At 38.3% G+C, this 17,019-nt stretch overlaps 1 protein-coding gene across 2 annotated transcripts in view; it reads right to left on the bottom strand.

Moving 5' to 3' along the window:
* Positions 1-16,485, bottom strand: part of TAPT1 (transmembrane anterior posterior transformation 1) — a 49,175-nt gene extending 32,690 nt beyond the window's left edge. The window contains exons 1-4 of one of the 2 annotated variants that reach the window (XM_059470493.1): positions 16,269-16,485; positions 11,793-11,923; positions 7,588-7,706; positions 2,555-2,578 (exon numbers count right to left, since the gene is read on the bottom strand). In XM_059470493.1, coding sequence (XP_059326476.1) covers positions 2,555-2,578; positions 7,588-7,706; positions 11,793-11,923; positions 16,269-16,485 — 491 coding nt within the window. The remainder of the gene's footprint in view (positions 1-2,554; positions 2,579-7,587; positions 7,707-11,792; positions 11,924-16,268) is intronic. The other variant, XM_059470494.1, reaches the window with a different exon arrangement.
* Positions 16,486-17,019: the final 534 nt, after the last annotated feature.

Here is a 17,019-nt window from a genome sequence, read left to right as displayed (position 1 = left end):
CACAGTCAGACTATGACAAAATTTCCACAATGCACTGACTGGCAGCAACCAGGAACTGAGCAAATCAGCGTTACAGAACAACCCCACTTTTTACAACACAATAAAAACCAAGGGTTAATACTCATGCTTCAAACTTTCCAATTTATGGTTTGTCAACCATGAGAGAAATTTAGAAAGTGTAAATCCAAGTCTTTCCTCTGTTTAGAAAACCACTGGATCCGTGTATGTCCCCTCCCTTTGGAAAGCTAAAAGCAAGCAAATTGCCTTACAAATATGTAGAATTACTTCTAGAATACTGGTATACTCTATAAAATTAATTTAAAATACTATCTAATTAGAATGTTACCCAATATACTGGCTACCCACAAACTTGGATAAGCTTTAGGAAAAACAGTAATTTTTTTTTCAAGATGACTTGTGACTCTTGTAAAAAATCCCCTCTGTTACAAAATCAAGTCAAACTTATATCACAATTTATGTAAAACACCTACCCAATGAAGAAAATTCTAGTGTGAAAACCAGTGCTCATCATAAGCAAACTCAATTGAAAGTTTAAGGAATTAGTTGAACTAGTTATCCGTCTGTAATTTTCAAGGTATTTCTATTTAACATCATACTCAAAATGCCATGATCCACATCTTATACAGCAGTAAGTCTTCTGTCTCCATCTAGTGGTGGAAAAGCATTAGGTTCCATCAACCACAGGGGCTGTGACTACACAGATGGTCACACTACTGATCCTTTATGTTTGCTAGTTTCTCTTTCATAAATTAAAGAAGCAAAGCAGCTCAAGGTTTTCAAAGCATTGGTATCTATCCCTCCAAACTTGTTTTTGCTCCAAAAGTTGTACAACTGAATTTACTCAGCATCACGCAGTGTTATTAAAGATAAATCACAGTTTACCAATATTTATCTTTAATATGTTCAAAATCACAAGTAGCTAATGAACAAGAATCCTTAAGCAAGTGATTTCCAAGAAAACCAAGATTGTGTGTCGGGTATTTTAATAAGATTTGCTTATTGAATTTAAAGTAGTTAAACCATTTGGAATATGAAATGCAACCTGGACAAAAATAAATTTGTTCTTGCTGTATGCTGTATAAAAAAGCTTAAAAGAAGTGTCATTACAGTTGCTTCTCGTATGTTTTTCAGCAACTAACATTACAAAATGAACAATGCTTTCACTACATTGTGTAATCTGCAGACAAGTACACTTGTCTGAGTACTTAGTTACTTTGGCATCCAACCCATATGCACTCTGAATACATTATTTTAAACTTAACTGCACAGACTGTCACATGATGTCATATGATTCCTTTATTTTTATCTTACAGGCCTCCTGAGGCTCCTCAATTCTTCACTAGCCTGATTACATATGGTTTTCCAATCATCTTTTAGAGTAATTTGGGTTTTGATTGTTTTGTTAAGTTTTTTTTAAATCAACAGGCAGTCAATGTATTTTCTTGTTTATTGATACCATTCACTTCATTTTAATGGATTTCTTTAGTTTAGACTATTTAATCTCATCCAAATAACTCATATTACTCGAAACAATTACTCCTATGAAGTCAACACATACAAAATTTCCAATACTGATGTCATATATACAGTAATTTAAAGATATGAATACAGTGTCACTGCAAAAATGTTTTAGATGGATATTTTCATCTTAATAACATACACAAATACATATTTTAAAGATTTTGTAAGAATAATAATGTTGACATTTTAAAAGTCCTTTTTATTTGGGTTTATTGTTCTGCTAATACACTGAAGAAGACTTTTAGCATTTTACCAGTTTAAGAATGTATTTTACAGCAAACCTCTTCTAACTGTATTATTTATTCAATGCTAACATTTTCAAACAGGCAACCATTGAGGAGTATATATATAATATATTTCAGTTATTGATATTGTGGTCTAGTTAAAATTTTGCTTAGGTATCTTTTCTCTCTCCATTTTACATTGAAGATACTTGGACGGAAACTGAACAATGGGGTTTGTTTTATGTGTAGTTTTTACCAGACTCTCTATTCTTCAAGATATCCTTCATAAAAGAATTGTGGTGTCATAAATTTCTAATTTTACATGAAGCACTAACTAAAATTGTTACATTAACACATAAGGGTATATTTTCCTGTTAGCATAATTAAAGATGTAATGGAAAATAAAATCCAAGTGAGGTTGTCTGAAGTGTATACTTGCCCACATAAATACACACTAAAATTCTTTTAAATTGACTATGCAATCTATTGGAAATGTTTTCCTACAATTATGATCAAGTTTGGCTTCAGGAAAAGAGGCTATTTTGAGAAAATCTAATTTCCAGTTTGAGATTTTAAGAAGCGGTACACCATACACTATGCAGGACTTCACTCATGTACAATTGGGATTCTACAGAATTATATGAAAAATACATCCCAAATGTGGACTTCTAAGAAATTGAGAGCCAAGCTTGCCAAGATTAGGTGGCATTGCATTTCTCAAACAATAAAAAGCTGCTACATGCACACAATACAGCACGAGACCATGCTAAGAAGGAAACAAAACCAACCTTGCTGTTAGGCCCCGATGAGAGCTGCCTCAAAAAAAAAAAAACAAAAAAACAACAAAACGAGGTTTCAAATAAGTGACAGCTAGAATAAGCTTTCATTAGGCTTTTATTTTTTAAATAACAGAATCCAATACAACTGAAGATAGTTAACAAACATATACGAAACTGCTGTATTTTATTACGCATAGAATTATCTATGAGTCTAATACCAAGACACCTGGCAATGAACTTTCTGAACTCCCTAAGATTGAGGTCAAGCATTACAAAAAAACCTGCTTTAAGTACAAACAAAAATATAGCTATGAACCTGACTGACGCAGTACTTAGAAGAAACCTCAAAAAGGTTAAGGCACTATAAACTCAAGTACAGCAGGGGCTATAGTTTTTCCAAGACAGCCTTTTCTATACTGGGCCAACTTGGTCCACAGGCACTCTACTTTAAAACTAAGATTACATCATTGTGGAAATAATTTAAGTTACACAAAAATACACCTACCACAAATTGCACTGAATCAATCTCATGTGTTTGTTATGAAAATTAAGTGTTGGTTCCTCCTTTGAGGTATGTTGGTTAATTTAGCTGTACTACTCATTTGTAACCAGGCTTTTTATTGATTACCTGTAGATGTGCGAATTTGGCTGACCTGACAGCACAGAAATAAAAAGAAAATCAGGATTTACTCACCAAGGAGGAATCCTGTGACACCACATTCCATCCTATAAAGGAAGTGAAAGTGCTCTTCCCTTCGGTCTGATTTACAAGAAAGAAAGAAAGAGAAGGTTGTAATGTTGCTACACTATGCACTGTTATGGAAAGGAGAAAGGAGCACTTGATCTGAGAGTATACTACAGAAAAAAATTGAATGTATCTTCCTTTTTTGGTTGGTAGAAAGCTGAACATTTCTGTGGGCAGATGCACAACTTCCTAAATGAACTTCAGGTGACAAAAGGAAGTTTATGGATTTCATAGTTAAGTTCCTCAAAGAGAAAAAAAGGCTTGGGACTAAGTGTATAACAGAGGTTCAAAATTTTTTAGTAGCTTGATAATATGAACAAATAATGTCCATAAGAAGAATGCCACTGTATTTGTTTGTTTTATTGTTCCAGATATGCCTTATTTCTACAGTTTCTTTCTTAGAATAATGCTGTTCTATTTATTTCTTACGGAAAAACATGAATCTGTAAATTCACAGGAGGCAAATGAGAATTTTAAGATGTACATGCAATATAGCTGAAGTTATTAATGTTATTGCTGACAGGACCTTAAGTCACTTATTTTAGAGAGCAGAGTAAAAGAAAAATACTGAACAGGTATTTATAATCTACCTATATCTACTTCCACATGGAAAAATTCACAGAATATTCTGAGTTGGAAGGGACCCACAAGGATCATTAAGTCCAACTCTTAAATGACTGGCCTGCACAGGGACTGAACTCACAACTGTGGTGTCACTGGCACCAGGCTCCAGTTCCTGGTGGGATTCAGCTCTGGAGGTGCTGAGGCATGTGAGGGGTGGGTGGGTGCTGCTCACACAAAGCAGGGTCTTGTTGGGCTTCCACTATCAAGGTGCTGCCCTCATCCCTGGACCCACTCCTGCCAGTGGGGGGGTGGGGAACCCCTGCAGATGAGGTGTGTGTGGGAGGTCTCTTGTAAAGGTTTTGTCAATCTATCCTTACATGTCAGAAAATATATAATCTCCTACTGTATTTTTTTGAGAAAACTACAATTTGGAGAAAAACCCCTCACTTTCCCTCCCAAATCCTTTCTTGCTTTGTGGAGATGATGGAAAATGCCTTCAAACATAATTAAATTGGGAGTCTTATCAGAGTTTCACTCACGTGTAATTTTAGCTTTCATATCATGGTGCCTCACAAATAATACAGAAGAGATTTTCCACATTCCCATATTGCCCTTTATTGGCATGCAACATATTTTCAGGAAAAATTATAAGTTAGCTCTATGAAAGAGCTTCAAAAGAGGAAGTGATATGAATCTACCCAGAATCTCTGGGTCTGAGGTATTGATAAAAAAATTGTCTGAATTGTAAAATGAAACTTTCAACCTTGGGTAGAGTCAGTTTTAGGAACCTGTCACCAAGGACTCTAATTCAAACAGAACTCCACCAGGTCCACTGCTCTGTCTACCTTGGCACATACTTGGCTGGAACAATGAATCTTTTATGCTGTCAAAGAATGTTTTCATAAGGTGAGAATAGTCTAAAAGATTCAAAGGGAATAATTTAGGAATACATTATAATACAAATACAGTAGAGCTGTTTTTTTCTAATTTCAAAAGATGTTATCTAATTTGGTAAAGTGCTTGTTAATTTTTTTAAAAGCACCCTGTCACTTATAGAGCACAGACTAATGCAATTGCACCTGCCAAAACTACCAAAACCATGCAATGATTCAGCCTTTGCCAGTTTGATCTCAGTAATTAAACAAAGCATTTAGTTCACTCAAAGATAGAATCTTGGATTCTTCTGACTAAAGTTCTTGAAGTTTTTAAAAACATTGCTTTGTCAGCGCCAATATAGCTCTGACAAAAACAGAGAACTAAATTTGCTCAAAAGGAAAGATCAAGTGATGAGGAAGGATGACAGAAGTCAAACAGTGCTTACACTGTCTAGGCAGAAAAAGTAAACTATTTTCTTTGAGATACATTACTCTTTGTTTCCTTTCAGAACTCCGTAGAATGAAATATTCCAACATGTGGAAGAGGCTATAAACCACTTCCCCAATATTTAAGCACTTTGCATAATACACCATAGACAGGAATTAGCCCATTTATATAGAATGTGGTTTCATTGTTAAAAAAAAAGGGTAATATAATCTTTCTCTACACTGAAAAGAGAAGGTAGAATTATGAGGAAATAAATAAGCTGAAGAGTAAACTGGAAGAGAAACAGAACAGTCACTGCTCAATTACTCCACTGAGATGTTGAGAGAAAAGTCAGGATGAAGGGAGGAGCACTTTTATTTACTGCACAGAATGGAATATGATGTGGCAGGTTCAAGTAACAACTAGTCAACATTTATTTGATATTTGCAAGGAAGAACAAGCCAGAAGATAAACAGCCACCTGCTTTGTAAGTACCTTTTATAATTACAAATGTGCTTTACTTATTCAACTCTATTTTGTTACAAATACATAAAACTGTATTTCTTGAGCTGGAAGAAAATCACAAATATTTTTTGCCATAACAAATAAAATCAGCATAACTACAAAAACCCACAAAACCCCCCAAAATTCAAAGTGCAGGCTCTGAATACTTGGAATTAAGAATTATTACTTCTGAAGACGTTCCATTACATGAGTCCTAAAATTTTCAGTAAAAAGCCACAAACTTTAGAACATGAATGAATTAAACAAAGCCTCTACTGAACAAGTAGAGATTCTAGTGAACTAGATTCCAACACATTGGAAGAAATTGCTTCAGGAGTTGTTACAAAAACAAAGACTTCTTCACTCAATCTCAGTTTCACAGCATCTTACTTGATAACACTTTAACACAGTCAAGTTCAACAGATTAAACCACCTTCTATTGTCCCTGACACACAAAATACTGTCAAGCAAGCAGACTAAATATTAGCATTGCAGGTGCATGAATGCATATATACACATAGCACATGCATGTGAGGGCATATGGTGCTTCAAATGTCACTTTTGTCAGCATACTGAGCAACAACTAAAACAGTAATTGGTCTTTGAAATCTTTAATTGTAATTTCAGAAGAGCAGAAAATTTCTTTGCCAAAAGCAAAGCTGAGTTTATAAACAAGGAAGGAAGAACACTTCTAAAACAGAAAAAAGTAAGATTCAAATGATAAACTGAACTCTGTTACATTTACCTGAATTTAGTAATAGCATCTATACAGATATCTACAAATAGGCACAGAATTTGCCTTGTCATCAGGCTAAAACCAAATAACTGTCATTTCTACACAGCTAAGAAAACTCTCTTGACCTACTAACTCTGAAGTTCAGTTCAAAATTAACAGCACAATAAAACACTAGAGACTGCCATCTAGTGCCTATGTTTAACATCACAAACACAAACATTCAGCTTTAGACTGTATTTTACAATATTATATTTTTGCAACTAACTAGCATTTGCTTGTAATCAGAACATACATTTCTAAACTATGCATCTAAAAGATCTTCACATATAAAAGACAATATTGATAATGCAAATACAAACAACATAATTTTAAAAAATTCAGTAACCATAAATCAACTTCAAGTTTTGGCAAATTCAGAATAAAGATCCTGAAGTCTTTATTCATTCTAGAGAAAAAATTACTTCAATACAACTGCTCCTTTCATTTTAGACTACACTTAAGGCTTACACAACCAACTTTACTGTGAAGTAGCAGGTTTTATGAAGGAGATTAATTCTATCCAATCTTTGATGCCTATGCCAGAAAAACTAAAAACTTTATGTATTAGCAACTTCTTAGTATTGACATGAACAGAAAATCAAGGCACGAAGATCTAATATTTCTTAATATTCTGCTTGGTTTTCCTCTCCACATTTCACTCCCTAGGATTCTTCAGATGAAAGAAAAGAACACTTTTTATTGAGGAATCTTTTCAGCAAAGTTTTCCATAAAAATAAGGAAAGCCTTAACTGTTAAAAAATAAACAACTTCTGTTTTGATATCAAAGAGCCTATCAAAACACATGAGCCAAGCCTAAGAAATTTTTTAAAAATGTTCACATAGATGTCAGGTAAAAGAACAAAACTATAAGGGAAGGTTACATCTCTCTCCTTTACTAACTTGGATATGCCTAAGTGGTGCTGTTATCAAACTGTTGTGTCTGAGGGAAGCAATGGTGACAGTGACTGCTGGTAAAGCTTAAAGGTCACACACACACCTTTACTTTGGCTAGCTTAGACTGAGACTTCTATTTTTCAGTGGAAGAAGTCATTAGTAGTTCAAACAGCACTGAAAGGCCATGAAATGAAGCATACACATAAATGGTGAAATATCATTTAAGGGTATCAACACCTTTCTCTTGAATCAACTTACCGTAAGCCATAGCAAGGCAAAGTGATGAACCGGAACATTGCCAGAAAAACTCTCAAAGGAAGCAGGGTGAACACATACAGAAAAGCATCCAGGCACAAAAAGATTCCAAAAAACATCAACTAGATTACAAAAATAAACAGAAGTACGTTAGTAGTTTATAAAATTCACAAGAAGTTTATAAAGAATTATGCTATGAAATATACATTCACATAAGACTAATTAACCAAATAAGCACAATATGCTCACTTGTTCAATCAGCTGAACCATAAAAAAAAATTAACATGTTATGCATTTGAAGACTGTTCAGCAATTCTGCACCACAAGGTCCAAGTAATGAAGGCTTTTGCAGACTTTCACAGCTCACTGAACTTAGTCTTTATTTAATATATAAACTGCAGTTGAATATACCTGCAGCTCATTTTCCAATGGTGACTTTCCTGTAAGGTTAACAAAGTTCATGTTTTAACCTTAGGGGAAAACCAATAGAGTTGTGTGTAAATGTGCACAGCCATTTTCTTCCTATCTCCTTTTTCAACATTATTTCCTCACCCCAAAAAGTTTTCTATTACCTTGTAAATTACAGCTGTGGTGGAATTCCTTCAAAGAATAACTACCTTTTTCATACAAAGAACACACAAAATTCAAATGTCTTATCCTTAATTTACACAAACATTAAAGCCATTCATTGTGGCTACAAGCCAAGCAACTATATGATAATTAAACTAGACATAAACTCCACAATTCCAAAGCTCCCATAGATCAGACTCTGCCCACATGACATTCCTTCTTTAGCTACTCTTTAGATAATTCTGTGTTCTATCAAAATGGAAATCTAGAAATATGGTTTTATGCTTTGGTCAGACTTGAGGCAGTATTTTTTCCTGCAAGGATAATCCCATAGAAGCCAGTTTAACTGGCTACACAATTAAGACTAGCAACATCTAAGCAGACCCACATAACCATGTCAGATATGCATTTACATGTGAAAGTTGTATGTACTGCTGATGGGAAAGGAAGATACTTGGGGTGAGGGTGTAAATCAAAGTACAAGTAAATTACTTATAGTTCTCACAGTCCCTTTGCCTTTCAAAGTACCTTCTTTGTTAGTTGTGCAATGGCCAGTCCCATGTGAGCACTCTTACACCCCATACACTGTAACTCCAAAAGCAATCCTACAGACTGCACCCCAGAACAACTATCTACAGGCCATGTAAAACAACTGACTTAGGCACAACAGCACTGCCATCATTCCTCAATTTTTATTTTCCTTTATAATATTATTTCAACCAATTCTACAGTGGTAGAATACTTCAATACAATCATGATGTTAAGGTCTCTTTCCTGATACTTACTCATTCATCTCTAGTAGTATTTTCTAAAATGTCATCATTTTTAGTTATTATTCAAAGTTATCAGGAGCAGTGGTTACATGAACTGTGGATAAATTTATGCACTGCCTTAATATGTCATTAAGCTATCTACTTATTTTAAAATAACTTTTAAACTAGGTTTTGAATATTCAAGCACTAAAGATGACCAGAAATGAACACTTAGTATTTTTAAACTCCTTTACTCCGACAAAACAGAAAGACAGCCTGTCATTTTGCTTGTGTTCTTTGAGGACATCTTTATAATCTCAAAAACAACACTACTTTTTCTTTTAGATTAAACAGACTTCTTCTCCCCCTGAGTGCAATGACTGTTTTTCACGTTCTATAAGCTTGCATTAATATTTGCAATTATTGCTGAATGTCCTCATTTTCCCAATGTTTTTACTACACACACCCAATGAAATATAATCAGTGCTGAACCTTCTACTCCTTTCTGTAAACATTATTTCTGCTGCTCCATTAGGGAACTAACAGAAAAGCTTACAGAGCTTTTCCATTATCATAAAATATAATTTAACACAGGAGCACAAAGTTTAACTTTGAGATCAAGTAAAAACTGTTCCCTTAAGATGGCAGGAACAGAGACTACCAGATCACCTTATTTAGTATAAGTAACCTACTAAATGAAAAGTTCCCACTGAAACTACACAAAATGCCTGAGTGGAAGTATCACTTACATGGTGAATTATCAAGCTTCTCTAAACAAAGAAAGGGTGCTCAGAACAACAACAAAAATACCACCCTTTGAACATTACTCTCCTGTCTAAAACTATGGATGTTAAATAAGTGCCTATTAAGTAATATCTCCCAAGATTAGGCTTTGATAAATTTACTCCAATTTATTCTGACTCTACCTGATTACAGTTTTCAATCTTATTCTGTAATTACACTATTAGGCAGTAAACAAAACAAACCATCAAGAAAATTCTTCTCTTCCTTTACTAGTGCCACACATGCTTTATTTCAAGTAAGTGGATTTTTGTATCACATTGGTAAGCAGTTTCTGCAACAGGTGATGATCTGTGCACTATTTAGTTGGTTTCTAGGTGCTCAATTTGATAAAGTTAGTATGCATACTAACATGGACTAAGCCAAGGAAAAGAACTAAAAAATTATTTCATCATCTCAGCGTAAAAAGATAACTATCATTTTAAAAATATCTTTATTATTCAGTTTCATAATATTTCATATTCAAAGCACAGACTGAAGTTTGATTTACCATGCAAAACCCATCAGTTGTACCACTTACAGCATTAATCTTATTTATAAAAAGACTACTGGATATTACATGTTCTTACACACAAAAATTTTATTGAAAAGCTATGATGACAATCCTTCAGAATAATTTCTGTGCTTTGGAGACAGCATGTAATAATCTATATAATTAAAAATGGAGATGATGTAAAAACGCTGTGTCATTGAACTGAGTCTCTACCATAAGTGGAATATTCTATCATGAACTGGAATGGGTAAATACTGAGGATGTGAAGACACCATCCCTGGAGATGTCCAAAGCCTTCAATCCTGAACAACCTGTTGTAGGTCACATAGCCTTAGGCAAGGGCATGAACTACTCCATGGGTCCATTCAAATCTCATTCATTCTGTGATTTTCTGCAGTAACTGACTGGGAATTTAATTTGGTAAAGCCAGGCATCACCATGGCCGAAGGATGAATTTAATGATACTGAAGGGGGAACATGAACACACTACTGACCAAGGGAATCCTGCCCACCCTTCCTTCTTCCTCCACTGCTCTTTCATCCTTAGTTATGAAGCTCCCCTTCTGTCCTTGTGCAGACTCTGGATTCTCAAGAATATTGGCTGAGCAAATCAGGGCAGTATTCTAGCAGAGAGCAAACAGAGCAAGGAAAGTATAACATTCTCTGCCAAACTATGAGCGGATTTAACTCCTGAAATGGTCCAACAAGAACCACAGCTCATGCAAAACAGGCAGCATGCATAAAGTAGGAGACTGAAGTGGGAGAAGAACAGTTCAGTTCTTCTTCTTCTCCTTCAGTTTAAATTAAAATGATTTAGCCCTATGTAACTTCATCCCTTCCCTAGAGATTTTGGGAATTTCAGCAGTATTAATTTTAATGTTATCATTACACTGCAGCCTAGCCAACCTTATTACCAATGGTGCCTTACTCATCAATCCTGAGCACACTGCTGCTGCTGCTGCTCCCAAATCAACATGGCTAAGCCAGAACAAAACCTTGGCTCACTGCAGAGCCAGAATATTATCTAAGCTGACATAGAGGAGGTGGCAAGAATCCCTCAGGAAGGGCCATAACACAGGGACAGAGAGGGGAGATGTGGCAAATAGTGGCAAGAAACAAAAGAAAAGAAAAACTACAAAAATTAAGTTAAAAACCGTAGAAAAACTCATCCGTCACCATTATTTTTATAAGACTGAAACCTTCCCATCCTCAGAAAACTTTACATTGGAAAAAAATCTTTGAAAAAAAGATTTTTTTTAATGTAAAACTACATTTTGCTGTAAAAAGTTTTCTTTTTCTTGATTATTCCTTTAAGGATCAGTGACATCTATATATTTGAATTAATTTGTCATCATCTGCACTTGTTTGTCTTTTGTCTCTGCTAATACCATGAGTTGCCAGCAGCAACAAGAAAACAGGCAAAAAAAAAGCTGAAACAAAAATGTTTAAGTTAGTAACATTTAAAAATATCATTATAGAGCTTTACATCTTGTTTTTGTAGCAAAAGTGTTTTAAAAATAAGCAGTTCTTTAAATAATTTAATTCAACATATTTCATCTGTAAATGGAATCAAAAGTTAGAGCATACTTCACCTTTTCCAGCTCTTTAGGTATCCGCATGCACGTGTACACTCGCTCCCGCCGCTCTGTGTATTTCGCCTCATTGTGCTCAAGGAAATAACCTCTCGTCAGCTCGGCACTGATGAACCTCAGCAAGGAAAGATCTATTCACAAACACACACAGACACAAGTCACTTCAGGCACGGCCTCCAAAGGGTGAGAAGCTGCTAACATTTGTTACTTATTACTTGTTACATGTTGCATTTGCATAGCCTCTAACCCAGAAGGTTTTGCTGATGGTTAAATAACTTCGCACGGAAGGAGTTACAGGAGATGCAATCCAATGCTCTCCACTCCATTTCCCCGCTGCCTCCCGACAAACAAGCCACTTTTCCCAGGCAATCAGACATTCACTTCTACAAAACATTACTCAAAGCTGCTACACAAAATGCAACATGCTGGGTGAATCTAATCCTTAATGTATTATCAGACCTCCTAAATTTACTAAACTCTATTTTTGACTTCTTAAAAGCTATTTTCTCACTCAGCAACATTAGCAACTTGTTCTTTATTTTAAAGAATAGCTTTCCACAACAGCAAAGCGTTGACAGACGTGCGATCCCAAGCGGTTCAGTGCACAAACAGCACAAACACACAAAACTCTGGGATCAGGTCTTTCACCACCAAAAAGCCATCAGGCACATACAGATCTCCTCTGCTTTACTGGCTGTAGCTAAATAACCTGAAGGCTGACTGGCCTGTGTTTAAGCAGCTCATATGGCTTCTATAAAAGACTTTGCACAGAAGAGTCTTACAAAATTTATAACATATGAAATTATAATTATGAAATTCAGGCTGTTAGCAAAGAAGGTTGAACTAAAGTTTCAACACTCACAGCCAAGGTCTGACATTACCACCTCCTTGTAACACTTCAGAAGTGACAGAACACTACAATGAAGTTCAACATCTCTGATTACTGGCATTTAAAACTAGAAACTCTGGTTCACACAATACCCAGAAGATGAAAATCACTCATCTAGACAAACAAATGAAAAGCTAGATACACCTACTATGATACACACACATGTTCACAAATGGTAATTTCAAATTTCAGCCAGTCTTAGGGACGAGAGGAGGGAGAAGTAACCTTGCATGGTAGAATGCTCTGCATTTTTCAGGGCAGGAAGAAGTTGTATATACACCCTTAGCAAAACAACTCAGGTAACAGCTGTTAAGAGTGGAATGCAAGTATTGACACTCTGCATGAAGAATTCACCCAAAACTGTCTGAGGCAATGCCTTCTCAATATTCATCACATGGAAGATGAAGCCTTTCACAGTAGCCAGAAGTTTACAAAGAGTTTTAAAGCAAAGAAGGAATCAGCTCAAGCAGGAATATAAAAGAAGCAAAAGAGGGTGTGCTTACAGCCTGCATTACCTTGGGTGGGAGGTGTGATTACAACCTGGAGGCACCTTGTAGTTTGTGGTGCTGCATTAATATTCTCCATATATCTGCTACTGTGGTTTAGCATATTGCTGGTACTGGCTGTAAAACTCACTAACTAGCTGTTGATTATGTATTGTTAATAAATCATGATTTTCTTTAAACTATGAGAACTGACCCATTTTCCAGTGTATGAGCTTGTCACTGGATAGTGATTTTGATGATCCACTTCCACTAAGTAGGCCAAAACCACTCAAAGCCTTAAAGGCATTTAAAAACAAACAAAACAACATGTTGCTTAATGGGTAATAATAAACTAATATTTACATGTGAAGTCTCAAACAAAGTTCAATCTGTGAAATCACTGCTCAGACCTCTTGTAAACTTGTTTTCTGGAGTCTCCCTTTCTAACACTATCACTTTAAACTTTTTTGGTTATGCCAATTCTTCAACATTTAAAAACTTGAAAGTAAAACCAGGCATGTATAAGCACACCAAATAATAACTCTGTTAAATGCCCAGGTGTTTTTTCTTCCACCTTAAATAACCAACCTTCTCTAACTTAAAGATAGACCAATGTCAAACAACTGAAGTTTCCTGCACAGTAAATATATGTATTTGGGTGAGTACCATGGGGTAATTTATGAGTCCCTGCCAACTTCAGATATTCTAAGAATTTAGCTAATGAGCTATTTGTTCCCACCCCTTCTTACCTAACACAAAGTATTTTAGAGGTCTATCACTGAAAACCAAATTATTTTAAGTTTCCAACCCCTTAGACTTTCATGCCCTAGATATTGAGGGATAATCAATCCTCCTGACTGAGCCTGATCAATACACAAGCTCCAGAGTGTGACTGCAAAGTCCCCTCTGCAGTGCCAGGGATGCACTGGAGCACACAGTCAGTCACAGCCACCTCCCTCCCTCCTGCCACCCAGCAGCAGCCTCAGCTCTGTGCCAGCTGTGAAACAGATCAGGGCTGACCCTGTAGGAAAAACACAGTAACCAAAAGAACAGCGTGAGACACCACGGCACAACAAAGTAATAAATCATTCCAAAACCAGCTTAATTCTGCTACCAAAGCATCAAACAACATTTTCTTTTAAAAGTAAACTCTACCTCCCACTTCAAATTCCTTCCCTACTTCAAATGCCCCTCTTTTGCAGTCAAAGTTTTAGACTATGGTCCAAGTTTCATCTGTTCAGACAGATTCATACTCTTAATGCTTACAGTATGCTCATTTACCTCCACACCTCAGGACAGGAGAGCATAACCATCTTCAAAAAACACAAAAGACACAAATTCCTTCAAGGTAAGAAGACAGTGATTTAGCTAAGTTATACTTCAATGCATAGCTGCACAAAGGACAACCATTAACCAGAAAGGAGAGGAAAAGTTGAGGAAATGTGAAATGTACTGCACTTCAGTAAGTTTCTACTCTATAATCATTAATTTAATCCTAACTACAGCAGTTCCAGGCTCACTTCACTCCTGTCAATCCTAAATACACACTTCTTCCATAATTATGCCAATTAATCAAGAAAATATATATTTTAAAAAGTTTTCTTCTCCTCTAGTCAACTTCTCTTTACAGTACTAACGTATTGCTACCCTTAGACGGGTTGGGATTTTTAGTTGCTCAATCAAGAAGCCTGTTCTTATGTTTTCTTGCCATGAAACATCAAAGAGCACTGAAGGTTTTTAACTATTTTAAAATTTCAAATCAATTGCATGGACATAGTAAAGTATTCTCCAGCACCTCCAGTAACAATCCTCTTTTTATAAAGTTATTTGTTCAGTTGTTTTTCAGGCACATGGGTATGTATCTTGATCATTCTTTTTTTTTCACCTCAAAGCAATTCATACTACTGCAATCAAGCTAATTCCTTTACAACCATGAAAATTACATCACCTTTACTTTCTGTAGCGTTCATCAGCACCACAGAACTGCAGTCAATGATGCTGCACGTCTGATGATCTAACACATCAGAAACAGACACTGCACCCATCAAACTCGAAGGAAAGCATTCAATTATTGACACATTGTTAAAGTTAAATCCTAATTCCCATTATTTTATTTTCTTTTTTTTTTTTATAAGATCTGTGTTATCACATTCAAGCCAAGACTGAAAAAGCCTTGAAAGTTTTACACTTCAAGCACTTTCCAGATTTTAAGCAAGGCAATCATTCAAGAATACAGTAGCAATATAGTTATTTATAACCTTACAACATTAAATTAATCCTGACACGGTGACTGACGTTTTTTACAAAAACGGCAGGGGTATTTTAAAAAGTTACTTAGTAGGTACCTGAAATAACCGGTTGAAGTCTGAATGTAAATATAGCTTCATACTGATAACAAAGGCCATGACATTTCCCCTTATTTTTCCTTATAAATCCCCAGCTGGCAAATTTAATTTACTTTAAATAACTTTTAATAATCTGGGTACAACTTCAAAGTTCTAACAGCATCGTCAACGCCAGTAGCACAGGCAAAGACCACTGTAGTCGCAGCTGTGAGCGTGTAACAAGACCTGGTAAGACGACCAAACATTTCTAACACTTCAGCAAGAAACTCGAGCGAGCCCGCAGCCTCCCGGCCCGCGGGGAGCGCTCCGAGCGGCCCCGCTCGCTCCAGGCAGGTACCGAGCCCGACAGCCGGAGTCCCACCTTGGGGCACAGCACCCCTCCAGGGACGGTGCCCGTGGGGCTCGCACCCCTCCCGAGCAGCAGCGGCTGACAAACCGCGTGACAGGGCACGGGGACCCGTCCGCCCGCGCTCCGCACCCCAACACCCGTACGGGGACCGGGGCACGGCCGGCCAGGCGCACCCCGCCTCACGGAGCGACCCCACGGCAGGGCTGAGGGAGAGCTCCCCGGGCCGCCCGCCGCTCCCGGCGCACTTTTCAAGTCGCTCGCCCAAGTTCGCACGGGCGAACCAAGAGCCGCCCGCCCCGGGCAACGCCGCCACGGCCACCCCGGTACCCGGTGCGGGCCACCCTGTCCCGGGGCCCCCTCTGCCGCGAGGAGGAGCCCGCTGGCCCCGCCGCCGCCGCCGCCCCTCACCCGAGAGGCTCCGCTTCTTCTTCCTGCCCCGGTCGCTCTCGTAGAAGCCCAACGTCTCCGTTCGCTGCTGCGGGGACGGCTGCCCCGGGCCGGCGGGAGGCGGTCGCGGCTCGCTGCTCCCCCAGAGAGTTTTCGGCTCCCCGCGGCCGCTGTCCTGCCGCCCTTCCCCGCCGCTGCCCGGCGCGGCGGCGGCGGCGGCGTCGGCAACGCCGGCCATGTTCGCCGCCCGCTGCGCGCCCGCCGCCCCCGCGCCGCGCGCCTGCCGGTGACTCATCACCGCGCGACAGCCGCGGGCCCGGCCGCGCGCCACTGCCCCGCGCGCGGGGTGCGGAGAGGGGCGGGCCGGCGCGCCGCCATCTTGCCGCCGTTAACCCCTCAGGGAACGGGCCCTGGCCCGGCACCTCCCGCTGCCCCGCCCCGAGGCTCCCGCGGCTCTGAGTGTGCTGCGATGGAAGGCAGCAGGTTTGTGTCGGGGGCCGGACTCAGTGGGGCCTCCGCCGTTTTTCGTAAAACGCGTATGACAGTCACGGTTTCACGCCCCCCTCCCCTCCCCGCGGGCCGTGGGACAGCAACTCAAAGCGGTGGCTAACAAGGTGATTAAACCTTGAACCACGCAAATAAAGACCTTGTTCAAAAATGGAAAGCGAGTGGTGAATTATTAACTTTAAAGCCAACAGGGCTTCGGTGAACTGCAGAGCACGAGCTGGCCCGGGCCGGGCGCCGGAGGTCACAGCCCCGCGCTGCCCCCACC

The sequence above is a fragment of the Ammospiza nelsoni genome, chromosome 4 (assembly GCF_027579445.1).
Source record: "Ammospiza nelsoni isolate bAmmNel1 chromosome 4, bAmmNel1.pri, whole genome shotgun sequence".
In the NCBI taxonomy this organism is placed as follows: domain Eukaryota; kingdom Metazoa; phylum Chordata; class Aves; order Passeriformes; family Passerellidae; genus Ammospiza; species Ammospiza nelsoni.
The sequence above is the reverse complement of the archived record's forward strand: the minus strand, read 5'-3'. Positions and strand labels throughout refer to the sequence as shown.